We start from the raw sequence: 13,918 nt of genomic DNA, 5'->3' as shown, positions 1-13,918 counted from the left end.
GGGACAGGAGACCTGGTAATAGGGAATCCAAGGTCGAGAAGGGACAGTGTTGACATTTCGTGGGGTCGTTAACCATTGTCATATAATAATTTTACTGTGAATAGACAGAATTTATGCTATAAATTAAAAAAAAAATAGTCCTTCTAAAAAAATAAAAAATAAAAAGAATACATCCTTTTAAAAAGCAAAACAAAAAAGAATTAGGGTTGGCCATCCACATAGCATTAAAGAACTAACCATCTGCTTCATTTTTACTATTGAAAGCAGAGATGACCCTGTTAATAAAAATAACCAATCATGAGGCAGGCCCAGTGTGTGAGGGTATGCAACTGAAAGCTATTAATGTGGTCACCAATGAAGCATAAGAGTCACTTTTATTTTTTCTGTGAATGTTGAAAACAAGATAACATCTAATTGGAATAAAAAAAAAACCTAAAGAAATATAGATACAAATACTCAGCCTGTATGCATGACAAGGATGCCTGGGTGGCACAAACCTTTAAGTGCTCAGCTACTCATCAAAAGATTGGCGATTTGAAACACCCAGAGGTGTCTCAGAAGAAAGACCTGGCAATTTACTTCCAAAAGATCACAGGCATTGAAAATCCTATGCAGCAGCAGTTTTCCTCAGAAATACTTGGGATTGCCATGAGTCAGAATTGACTTAATGACAAGTGGTTTCGTTTTAGTTTGGTATCTGTCAAAAATACTAAAAATCAAGAAAGACAAGGAAAGGCTGAGAAACTGCTTCAGACTAAGTGAGATTACAGAAACAAGAAAACTAAAAATGTTTAATTCTGGATTGGAGCCTAGATCAGAAAAAGAAAATCACTATAAAGGACACTATTGGGAACATTAACAAAATTTGAGTTTGGACTGTAGATTAGATAATAGTGTTAAAATTTCTGATTTTGATAATTGTAGTTATATAAGTAAATTTACTTGTCATTAGAAAAGAAATACTGAAGTATTTAGAGGTAAAGAGAAATGTTGTCTCCAACTTACTCTCAAACGGCTCAGGAAAAAAAGAGAAAAAAATAGAACAATAATGGAAATGAAACAAACGGCAAACAATTAGTGGATCTGAATAAAAGGTATACAGAAGTTTCTTGTACTATTCTCACAAATATATTTTAAGTTTGAAATAATGATTAAAATAAAAATATGTTTAAAAAAAAATGGGAAGGAGAGACTAGGAGCTCCAAAATAAATTAACACTTATCATAGTTGTTCAGTAAGGGATAATTAGAGCTAGATTTAATATAGTGGTAGTGGAAACGGCTAGTTTATATTGTTTTCTATTTAAAGAGGAATGGCAGTTTTAATTTGTTTTTTACCCTTGTTAAGGAACAACAAGGTAACCACACATTCTATTATGGCCTTTTTAAGAATTGTTGCCTACTTTGTTTCTAACAGAGTGGCTATGAGTCAGAATCGACTCCATGGCAAAGGGTTTGGCTTTTTTTGTTTTGCTTTTTTTTTTTTGGTTTGTTGCCTAAGAATATAAATGTGTCTAAACTTGCTATGAAAAAGTTACAGTTTGTGCTTTCCTTCTGGAAAATATAAGAAAACAGAAGAAATAGAGGAAAAGGAACTCCAAAAATTAAAATTCAGTTTTGATAAACAGAGACGGTAGAAATATACCCTGTGAACATCATAGCACTAAATCACTCAGAACCCATTTGTGGGGCTGTCACGCTAAATCTTAGCAAAATGAACTAATACAGAAAGCATCTCCCAGCCAGTCAGATTCGGAATTCATGGTTTCACACACTGTCTTGGCTATCAATCACCAGCTTCCTATTCTTGGAGCTCTTCTATTTTCACCTGCAGCCTTTCAGCATAAAAGCCAACATCAGAAGCTGTTTCTTATTATACCCCGAACTCAGCTCCTCAAGCTTAACAGGAAGATTCACCAAACCCAAACCCCTTGCTGTCAAGTCAATTCAAACTCCTAGAAACCCTATACGACAAAGTAGAACTGCTGCATAGGGTTTCCAAGGAATGACTGGTGGAATCAAACTGCCAACATTTTGGTTAGCAACCGAGTTCTTAACCACCGAGCCACCAGGGCTCCAACAGGAAGATTTGCAGGTATTAAAGACAATTCAGCACTTAACTGAGGTTTTCTCCCAGAAAGCATCAAAAGACCAGAATAAGCATTGACTGCTCATGAAAAGGGATGAGTTTTAGGAATTTTGCCTCTGAATGACAGGAATATGTGAATCTGAATCATGGGGAAATACGGCCCTCTTCCCCCGTTGTTAAAAACACTAGAAGCATACCACTGATACAAGCATACCACTGCCCCCTCCCACACACACAGATACCTACAGGCCCAAAACTGAAATAAAAATCCTGTCACAGGATTGAGAAAGGACAAAGTATTCAATATAACAATGAGACTCAGGGAATATGAGCCAACTGTACTCGATTCTAATCATGATTCTAACATTTACTAGGTATCTGACTTTAACCCTCAGTTTCTTTATTTGTAAAACCAATGTAATGTGAGCTTCACTGAATTATTTTAATGATCAAAGAAATAATGTATATAAAAATTAATGTAAGATTTAGCTCATAATAAGTACAGAGTGAATGAAAGCTGTTATTATGACTAGAGAGTGAGCAAATCGTTTCAAATTTATATTTATGGAAATCTCAAAGATCTATCTCAACTTCAAGTATTCAAGTTTGCCCAATTACTTTTATTTACCCTCCTCTCAGTATTGAAATTAGGTTTGAATGAGGCCTCGAGGAAATAAACAACTGAAACAAAGGTAAGAGAAATAAAGAAAACGAACAGGGAGCTTCAGAAATATTTTTATCAAGGAAAACTTGCAGAAAAGGAATATGGCCTCAGTGTGTTTGTCTCATTGTCAAATACAACCTCATCTCTGCACAGAGGCAGCTTTATGTCCTGGCGAGCATCTCTGGTGAGAGAATCAGACTGCCTGGTTTAAATTTTGGTTAACCACTGGCTAACTATGTAACCTTGTGAATAATATCATCCATTCACAGGGTTTCTTGGAGAATTAAATGAGTGGAACACAGAAAGTGCTAATACAGCATGTGTCTAGCATATAGAAACTACCTACTCAATAAAGACAAAGAAGGTCATCCAATAATGCAATGCTTCTGGTCACTCTGAAATTTTCTGTCCTTACTAACTGGCCAAGAAAGAAAGAAACAAAGAAAGAAACTTAAAGATACACACCATTTCTGGTTCTAATACAGTATTAATGGAAATGAAATGTTGTACCTTGTAAACTGCCAAGTGCAAAGCTGTAAATCCATTTCTTGTCAGTCGAGATGGGCGGAGTCCTTTTAACATAAGAGTTCGAATATGTGACTTATTGCCTTAAAGAGAAAAATGAAAAAGAAATTGATTAAATCCTCCTGGGGGTGGACCCGGTGACTTCAAAATCCTCTCTGAGTTTATGGTAAATGACATACTCATATATGAAAGTGTCAAACTGCTATTCATCAGGCCATTTGTAAAGTTTTCTATTAATTGACAACCTTACTAAATAGTGACAATTTCTACTCTGCTTAGAAAACTTGATATTACTACTGTGCATTTTGATGCACTTGTCTTCTATTTTATTTAGTGCTCTTATCACCAGATGGTTTTTAAACATAACAACATCAAATAATTTATCTTAATAAACTATTGGTGATACAAGCTTAGACAAAAATCTGGTTGTAGAGCATTCCTCAAAAGATCATTAGCAGTAGAGCTGTATTTAGATCACAGAAATACTGAGGATATGATCAAGTTTGGGAGGGCATATTTAACTTCGGGAGGATGATCAGTTTGGTAGAGCTACCTTAATTTGTTTGGGAGAAAAGATTATGGGCTATAGTTAGAGTTGGTACTTATACATCAGTGCTCTACATAAAAAGCTGAGTTCAATGAATACTGGCTTGGAGTAACATTATTGTTTGTTGTTAGGTGCTGTTGAGTCGATTCCAAATCATAGAGATCCTATGTACAACAGAACGAAACACTGCCCCATCCTTTGCCATCCCCACAATTGTTGTTATGCTTGAGCCCATTGTTGCAGCCACTGTGGCAATCCATCTTGTTGAGGGTCTTCCTCTTTTTCAGTGACCCTCTATTTTACCAAGCATGATGTCCTTCTCCAGGGACTGGTCCCTCCTGATAACATGTCTAAAGTATGTGAGATGAAATCTCACCATCATTGCTTCTAATGAGCATTCTGGCTGTACTTCTTCCAAGACAGATTTGTTCGTTCTTCTAGCAGTCCATGGTATATTCAATATTCTTTGCCAACACCATAAGTCAAAGGCATCAATTCTTCTTTGGTTTTCCTTATTCACTGTCCAGCTTTCACATGCATATGATGTGACTGAAAACAACACGGCCTGGGTCAGGTGCACCTTAGTCCTTAAAATGACATCTTTGCTTTGTAACACTTTAAAGAGATCTCTTGCAGCAGATTTGCCCAATGCAATGTGTCATCTGATTTCTTGACTGCTGCTTCCATGGGTGTTGATTGTGGATTCAAGTAAAAGGAAATCCTTGACAACTTCAATCTTTTCTCCCTTTATCATGATGTTGCTTACTGGTCCAGTTGTGAGGATTTTTGCTTTCTTTATGTTGAGGTGTAATTCACAGAGAAGGCTGTAACACAATACGTGTCAACTATTCATTCATTAAGTCAATACATTATTGAGTGCCTATTATATGCCAGGGGTGGTTCTAGCTTCTTGGGTTACACTAATGAATGAAAGCAAACAAAATATGAGGAAATTAAACTCCTCAGATCAATCTTCACATTGAGATTTTATCTTTGGCATTTATCACCTTGCACGTATTCTTACTACATATTGTGAAGCAACTGCTTGATGATATTTTGGGCAATGCTTTAAATGCTTCTGAATTAACCTAATTCCTGACTGACAAGCCCAGTACTGACAATGCTTTTTGATTTCCAGGCAAACTAAGTGACTTGCTTCAGACAAGAAGCACAATGAAACTTAAATTCAGAGCTAAATCAATTGGAATGTCTGCCTAGTAGTTATTGCTTCATCTGAAGGTTATCAGGGCTGGAGGGGGCAAAGCAAAAAAGAAGACTGACTATGAATAGAATTCTTTTGTAGACTATGAAACAGCTCGAATCATTGACCATATACACATATAACCAGTTTTAAAAGTAGCAAGTTTCAAACACTCACCTCCACAAATGCAACATAAATGAAGTAGAGACAGCCCATTTTCTGTGCGGTAATTTAAATTGACTTTACTGAAGGCTTCATCAGAGCTGAAAAAAAAAGATTTTACAGATGATCACAAATTTCATCTTATAGTGTATTTTCTTTCATTTGAAAAATTATAGAAAGGACTCCTGTTGCTATAAATTCAGAAATATATTTTTTCCAGGATTCTTTTGTACTTAGAGAAAGTATTTTGAATGTACCTCTATATGAAGAAGAATTAAAATTGAGAAAAATAATATTAAAAATGTGAGAGACCAAGTGTAAATTAAAGACTCATTCACAGTTCTGTGTTCTATGTATAATTCCAATTATTTAGGGCACCTGGATAGATTGAAAATCGTTTGTAAAGAGAAAGCATAGATATTTGAAAGTAAATTCATTTCTCTCACACACAAAATTTCACATCATCTCTACGGAGAAATGTTTCTTCGGGGGGGGGGGGTGTAGCATTTGATCAGAGTTTGGAGAAAGGAATATAATCCCAATATATTACAACTTCTGCCTGAAGCAAAGATTCCTTGTACTCTGACTGGATCAGATTTCATAGATGAAGGCCTAAACTGTGGTACGCTACTGTGATACAGTCCCAGGTGAGAAAAGGAGTAGAGTTAGTGATTCTATAATGAAATCTTTCCTTTGTCTGAACTAAGACCGTTGCCCCAGGAGGGGCCTAGAGAGTCACAGGTAGCCTTTGAAAATAAATGTAAAGCTAAAATTCTCGACCTCTTGAGGTCATTGGCACTCCCAGGACATTTTTCAGTGGAAATGAGTTCATATTCTTGGCCTCCTAGGTCAATTTCAAGCTGCCTCCTGCCTATTTAAATCTCCAGCAGCCTTAGCCAGATAGCATAATCTTTGGTGAGAGAGCCTTCCGCATCATTTGTAAAGTACTTCCACTTGAAAGGTACTGTAAATTCAGAATATTATCACCAAGGCACCCAGTTAAGAACATCAAAAGCGATCAGAATTTTAAAATAGAAAAAGAAAGGGTGTTATTCTCCAGAGCACTGCTAAAAAAGAGAAAGCCTCTTAATCTAGAGAGTTTGAAGGACTTCAGTGAAATGTTTTAATCAGCAATGGCAAGTCCAGTGGTTTGTTCTCACAGACCTCAGAATATTTCAGGACTTTTCCACCATCCTAGTCTTCCTGCTTTCCACGTTCAACTTCCCAGCAACAAAGTCTGAAAACATGCTTACTCATTGTCATGGATTGAATTGTGTCCCCACAAAATATGTGTCAACTTGGTTAGGCCATGATTCCCAGTATTGTGTGGTTGTCCTCCACTTTGTGACCGTAATTTTATGTTGAAGAGGATTAGGGTGAGATTGTAACACCCCTACTAAGGTCACATACCTGATCCAATGTAAAAGGAGTTTCCCTGAAGTGTGGCCTGCACCACCTTTTATCTTACAAGAGATAAAAGAAAAGGGAAGCAAAGAGAGAGCGGGGACCTCAACCACCAAGAAAGAAGCACCAGGAACAAAGCATGTCCTTTGGTTCTGGGTTCCTGCACAGAGAAGCCCCTAGTCCAGGGAAAGATTGATGGACCTTCCTCCAGAGCCGACAGAGAGAGAAAGCCTTTCCCTGGAGATGACGTCCTGAATTTGGACTTCTAGCATACTAGACTATGAGAAAATAAATTTCTCTTTGTTAAAGCCATCCACTTGTGGTATTTCTGTTACAGCAGCGCTAGATGACTAAGACACTCATGTTGAGAAACATGTCAACTTGCTCTGGGATGCGAAACGTAGTACAGCAAACTCCAATGAGTCATTTTTATAAATGTTGGTAATGTATCAGGGAGCCTAGGATTTCGTGAAAGACAGTTAAGAATTTAACTTGCTTCGATCTGCACGTTGGCAGTGATGCAGTGCAATGAATGATGCAAACAAAATGATTCCAGATGAAAATACAGTAAAACCTGTGAGAGCCATAACGCGATGGGACCGCCTTGTTTTTCTGGGTCTCACATATTTTCCGTCTTTAACAGGGTGCGGTCTTATCGCTCTTCTATCACTCCCTTTAATGAAAATATTTGCATTTTTATTCTTCAACAGGTTTCTACCTTACACAGGTTCCAACTTTCACAAGTTTTACGGTACCACTGTTTTAAATGTCTACGTAAAATGAACCTAATTGTAAACGGGATAGCAATTTTATGGTCTGTGCGTTAACTTCACAGAACAACATGCTCTTCGAAATTTGTGGCCTTTGCCTGAGCCAGGCTTCTCTACTCTCAAAGCCAATTGTATTACAGATATCTTATAAGAAATTAAACTAAATGGGTAATGCTAAGCCAAGTGCAGTTTCAGTGGGGCCCAGACTTGGAAATGTGTTCATGGAGGTTTTCTCTGTGGTTGTGGCTTCAAATAATACAGGCATTCTGAAGAGCTGAATTCTGCTTTTAAAGCTAGCTAGATTAAAATTTTCTCTTAAGGTTTGTAGAAAATCAGTGTCCATAAATAAAAAGGGAAAGAAAACTGTGACCAGCAACTGAGGATGCAGATAGAAAAGGATTCAGAAGATCTGAGCTGCTTTGGCTTTACTTCCTTCATCCCGCTATTATCCAGGAAGCAAAACACACAATAAGATCACAAGACAGCAAAAAATTACTGGGGCAGGGAAGGAGAGAGAGCCTTCTGTTAAATGTACAGAACTATATAAACTGCATCCTAAGAGAAAAACAAGGATCCCTGGTGACACAATGGTTAAGCACTCGGAGGCTAACCTAAAGGTAAGCGGTTTCCACCCACCCAGCAAGTCTGTAGAAGAAAGACTTGATGATCTACTCCCATTAAGATTACAGCCTAGAAAACTCTATGAAGTAGCTCTACTTTGTCACATAGGGTCACTCTGAGTCAAAATGAACTCTCCGCCACCCAACTCAACGAAGAGAAAAATAAGGAAGAAAATAGTTTCATTGAGTTAATGCTAATGAGCTTAATGACAAATCATGAAAGAAAAAAAAAAAAAAAACTTTGGAGCTCTTTTATAGCAATAAACCTCTTGAGAAAATTAGGTTTTCATTGTGTACCTCTAACATTACATGGAAGTACTCACCATGTTTTAATGTTTTGAAAAGCAGAAAAAGTCATTTCAGCAACATAGGTACTCCTTAAAAGCTTGATCTTTATAGTTACACCGGGAATTCAAATCCTGATTTTCCTTTTCAAGTAGTTTGTTTGTATTGTTTACTTTAGGTAAGTTATTTTACCTCTCCAAGCCTCAGTTTCTTCAGTTGTAAAATAAGTAAAATAATCGATATGTTATTGTGTTGTTGTGAGAAATTAATAAGATAATACAGGTTAAGAGCTTACTTGCTACGGTGTACATCAGCACCTGACAGGGTTCAGGAGCAACTACTGGAGTCACAGTTTTGTAATACAAGTCTGGTGATATCATTATGGTGGTGAAGCTATTCTCAACACTGGAGATATTAAATAACAAAAATATCCTAAAGGAAAAATATATTGAGATGAAAATCACTTTACTTCCATGATGAACCATTCAATTAGTGCGACTCAACACCTACTGAATGCCTACTATGTGCCCTACCATTGCTCTTTATGCTCACTTCAGGTTGTTTCCAACATTCTCCTTGGTATAAACTACTCATTAATTCCTGGATCCTTTAAATACATCAGTCCTGGGAACATATATGCTAGATAGAATCCTGTTGATTGACTACAGCATTAGTCTTGGACTCTAGTGCCCCCATCATCTTTGCAAAGAAAGTAAACACTGACAAACAGTAAATACAAGATGCCAATAGCCACTGGTTTATTAAAAAAAAAAAGAACACTAAATGAATGTCTATTGTTTACATAAATGAAATTGAAAGCATGAATTATATTAGTGACTTTTTATTCAACTATTATTCTTTAGCTCACTGAATCTCAAAGTAGATGTGACCACCCATAAGTAACTCAACAAATAGTCCTAAAAAATAAAAATTTCCTTGCTCAAAACTGAGCTACTGCCTGGCACTTTTGTCTTCCCCTTGAATTCTATCCTCCTTGAATTCATGCAACTTCCATTAATGTCAACCAAATGAGTCAACAGGAGAATAGACTTCGACATTATTTGACAGTCAAGTGTGATTTTAATAGTACAATTTTTAGCTTAACGTTAATAGCTAGAATGTAATCTTTTTTTTTTTTTTTTTGAAAAATGAGAGTACTTTGGGGGCTATATTTGAATCCTATTTCTTACTTCTCATTAAATTCTAGTCAAACGTTTCTGTTTTGATACATGCAATTAAAATATTCAAGATTTTAAAGCAATCATTCCTAAGAGAGAAATTTCATTTTCTCTTCTTTTGCCTCTTCTAAAGTAACTGTGTATGTCAAATTCACTGCCAAATGAGCATCATTATTGTATTCTAATATCTTAAGCTCAATTTATATTTTTAATTTCCCTTCACATTTTTCATCATTTGCCATACCGTACTATAACTTAACGTATCTTAATGAGTTCATAGTGCTTGCTGGGACATGGATGAAGTTCCTAATTAAAATAAAGTCACTATTATGAATATATTTCCGACAAGAAAGAAAGTAACCTTTGGGTACAGAACTACCATTTTTAATGATTCAGGACAGAATTTACTATGAACTCTTTTCTTAGCCTTTACCTTGTACCCAGAAAAGTATGCAGTTTTGTAATCCAATTAAACTTCTGTCCCATGACCTCATCCTTTCAAGCAGACATCTGACTTGATCACAAGGGGGAACTTATTAAAATGCAACATTTGAACAGTTGACCAAAAAATAATACATTGCTGTCCAAAATATTCAGAGAGGTAGACACATTTTTTAAAATTAATTCATTGGTGGAAATTTAGAGAAAGGTGAAGAAGGTAAAAAAAAGATAGCCATTTGTTTATGAATAGTCTATTTTCCCAAATTGATCACTTAGGTTTCAAATGGCAAGTTGTAACTTCTTGCATAGCTCTTTGTGGGTGTTGCTGATTTTCTTCTTAACTTTCTCTAGGATGCCAAATGTAGAAGTACAATAAACTCCAATGAGTCATTTTTATAAATGTCGACAATATATCAGGGAGCCTAGGATTTCATGAAAGATATTTAAGAATTTAACTCACTTCTATCTGCACATTTAACACACTTCTATCTGTAGTGCAATGAATGATGCAAACAAAATTATTTCTGATGAAAATGGCACCATTTTAAACATCTACCTAAAATTAGCCTAGTTGTAAATGGGATAGCAATTATATGGCCTGTGCATTAGCTTCACACAACATGGCTCTTCAAAATTTGTGGCCTTTGCCTGAGACAAGATTTTGAACCTCCAAAGCCAACGGTCTTATAGATATCTCATAAGAAATCAAACTAAGAGGCAGGGTGAAGATGGCAGAGTAGTCAGATGCTTCCTGTGATCCCTCTTACAACAAAGACCCAAAAAACCAAGTCCATCAATTATATATGACAATCTAGGGGCCCTGAACATCAAAGGCAAAGTTGAGGAATTGGACTGAGCGGCAGGGGAAGGGACAGACGGGTTGGAAGCAGCGAGGAGTTGCCAGACCTGACCTGGCAGGAGCTGGCACCCTTCAGGCTGGATCAGCTCACGTGAGCAGTGAGTCAAGCAGTGGTGCTTGGGAGGCGTTTTCCACATCAGGAGAGATCCAGTGTCAGAGTCTACTTGGGCATCCAGAGCCCGTGAAAAGTGGCACTCAATCCACAAAAGATAATACTTGTGTCTGACCTACTATGCAGATCAGAAAATATCCCTTTGGGAAAAACCTCTCTCTAATTTATCTGCCCCCTCTCTGGTCTGCACTGGGTCCCAGGCTGGCTTCAGCGATTGCTGAGTCTCCTGGATCAGAAGTGGGACCCGTCACATACCCTGAGCCACTCTCCCCACCTTGGAGAGGGAACAAATTAACAAACTAACAAACAGGAAAAAATAATCTGCTGGCTCCCCTAAGCCAGGAACTCAGGGTAGGCACATCTCCTTTGCCTAGGCACATGCATAAGGGTTCCAAGGACTTTGAATACCTTTCATCCCTGTATAGACCAGTGCAGGCTCATTTCAACAGCATAGTCCCTCATTACCATAGTACAACAGGGTATATACCTGAAGCCTAACTTCAACTGTATCAGCTATATGGTGAGGTAGTAGGTTCGTGACATTTGACACTGCTCTACCCATTAAGCAGGGTCCTCACCTACCCACATCAGGGGCCTGAGGACTAGCGGCTCCACCCACACCACCCAGCCACCCACAACAGGGGTCTAAGAATAAGTGGTGCCTCCCAGTCCTTACACCCAACGGCACTGGGTGCTCATACTCTGGCTGCAAAACTCACCCACCTATGCACCCTAGGGAACAGAGACACAGTTTCCTCCCAGACATTCAGGGGCAACCGTCAGACCCCTGCCTTGCTCAGCATGTGATCCCCTACTGCAGCCAGTTACCTGTGCCTACACCAATCACCCATGCCTGTCTAGGACTGTACGTGAGAGCCTGCACCACACAGTTAGTGGCTGACTACCTGGACACCTGAGCTGAATCCATACAAGAAAAGTAAATACACTCCTGGGATCACATACCTAGTAATAGACCTAACTACCTGGTGACAGGACGTTAGAGCTTCAAAGGCGTCAATAATCAAACTATCTCACATGAACAGCCTAATCGGGCATATCAAAACAAAACAAGAAGCTAGGACACAGTAAGAAAACATAAAATAACATTAAATAAATAAATTAATGTATTGATGGCTCAGAGACAACAGACAATATCAAATCACATAAAGGGGCAGACTACGATGGATTCAGCAAGCTCCCAGAACAAAGAATCAAGAAATTTTCTGGGGGAAGAGAATTTCTTGGAATTACTGGAGGCAGAATACAAAAGATTAATACACAGAACTCTTCAAGATCTCAAGAAGGAGATCAAGCAAAATGCAGAAGAAGCCAAGGAACATACAGACAAAGCAATAGAGGAACTTAAGAATGATATACAAAACTATAATGACAAATTTAACAGGCTTCAAGAATCTGTAGAGAGACAGCAATCAGAAACCCAAAAGATTAACAATAAAATTTCAGAATTAGACAACTCAATAGAAAGTCATAGGAGCAGAATTCAGGCAATGGAAGTCACAATTAGTGAGACTGAAGACAAAGTACTTAACATCAACTTATCTGAGGAAAAATCAAACAAATGAATTTTTAAAAAAATGAAGAAACCCTACGAATTATGTGGGACTCTATCAAGAGGAATAACCTACGAGGGATTTGGAGTAACAGAACAGGGAGGATAACAGAAAATACAGAGAGAATTATTGAAGATTTGTTGGCAGAAAACTTCCCTGATATCATGAAAAATGAGAAGATATCTATCCAAGATGCTCATTGAACCCCACGTAAGGTAGATCCCAAAAGAAAGTCACTAAGACATATTATAATTAAACTGGCCAAAACCAAAAATAAAGAGAGAATTTTAAGAGTGACTAGGGATTAATGAAAAGTCATCTACAAAGGAGAGTCAAGAAGACTAAACTCAGACTACTCATGAGAAACCATGCAGGCAAGAAGGCAATGGGATGACACATATAAAAGCCATGAAGGAAAAAAATTCCCAGCCAAGAATTACATATCCAGCAAAACTGTCTCTCAAATATGATGGCAAAATTAGGGCACTTCCAGATAAACAGAAGTTTAGGAAATTTGCAAAAACCAAATCAAAATTACAAGATATACTAAAGGGAGTCCTCTGGTTAGAAAATTAATAACATCAGATTACAACCCAAGACTAGAACACAGGACAGAGCAACGAGATATCAACACAGATAGGGCAGTTACAAAAATATATGAAAGCTGGGACTTCCAGCAAAATGGTGCTCTAGGCAGAAGCACCATGCTGTCCCTCCACAGCAAAGATCTGAAAAACTAAGCCAAACTGAGAAAACAACAATCCTGAAACCCTAAAACATCAAATGAAGAGATAAAGAACTCAGCCAAGCACCAAATGGAGTAAGAAAACTGACAGAGAACAGAGAGCGAGGAGAGATTCATGCAGAGGTCCCCTACCAGCTAACGCAGGGGGGATCCGCCATCTTGGACTCCTATCGGAGACCAGAAAACAGGGGGTATGAGAAAGCAGCTTCATGGAGCTTCCAGCAAGAGACAAAACAACCAGTAATCTGCAATACATGCTTTCCCACCCCCCACCCTTCTTCACCCCCATTCGGCCTCCTCTGCTTCCCACGGCCACAATCTCTTCTCCGGGAAACACCAGCTGCTTGGATTCCACCAGCCTACACTAGCTGGCTCTCTGTCATTTGTTGGCTGCTGGTGTTGTTTTTTCTTCTGCTTCTTTTGATTTCTTCCTTACCTCTCACCACCTCCCCATCCTTTCGCTCAAATACCTGGCTCCATGCGCCATCTTTGCTTCTTCTTGAGGGGCTGTGGTGTTCCGTTCGAGTATGGAGCTGCCTCCGGTCTGGGCTGCCATGCTGGTGGGATCCCGGATCTTTTGTTTGTTAGTTTTGAATTGTTTGTTTGTTTTCTTTTTCCTTTTCATGAGTTGGGAAACCTTTCTGGCCAGGCGGTGCTGCATGGCAAGGAGACTACCACCTCGGCTTGCACAGACATGCAGAGGGATCCCTGACAGCATTTCTTTTTTCGGTGGTATTTTTTTTTTT

At 38.2% G+C, this 13,918-nt stretch overlaps 1 protein-coding gene across 1 annotated transcript in view; it reads right to left on the bottom strand.

Moving 5' to 3' along the window:
* The window catches only part of TNNI3K (TNNI3 interacting kinase), a 424,853-nt gene that overhangs the window by 382,597 nt on the left and 28,338 nt on the right, over positions 1 to 13,918 (bottom strand). The window contains exons 3-4 of the mRNA XM_004369062.2: positions 5,203 to 5,288; positions 3,263 to 3,360 (exon numbers count right to left, since the gene is read on the bottom strand). Of these exons, the coding sequence (XP_004369119.1) occupies positions 3,263 to 3,360; positions 5,203 to 5,288 (184 nt within the window). The remainder of the gene's footprint in view (positions 1 to 3,262; positions 3,361 to 5,202; positions 5,289 to 13,918) is intronic.

The sequence above is a fragment of the Trichechus manatus genome, unplaced genomic scaffold, assembly GCF_000243295.1.
Source record: "Trichechus manatus latirostris isolate Lorelei unplaced genomic scaffold, TriManLat1.0 scaffold00003, whole genome shotgun sequence".
Taxonomy (NCBI): domain Eukaryota; kingdom Metazoa; phylum Chordata; class Mammalia; order Sirenia; family Trichechidae; genus Trichechus; species Trichechus manatus.
The sequence above is the reverse complement of the archived record's forward strand: the minus strand, read 5'-3'. Positions and strand labels throughout refer to the sequence as shown.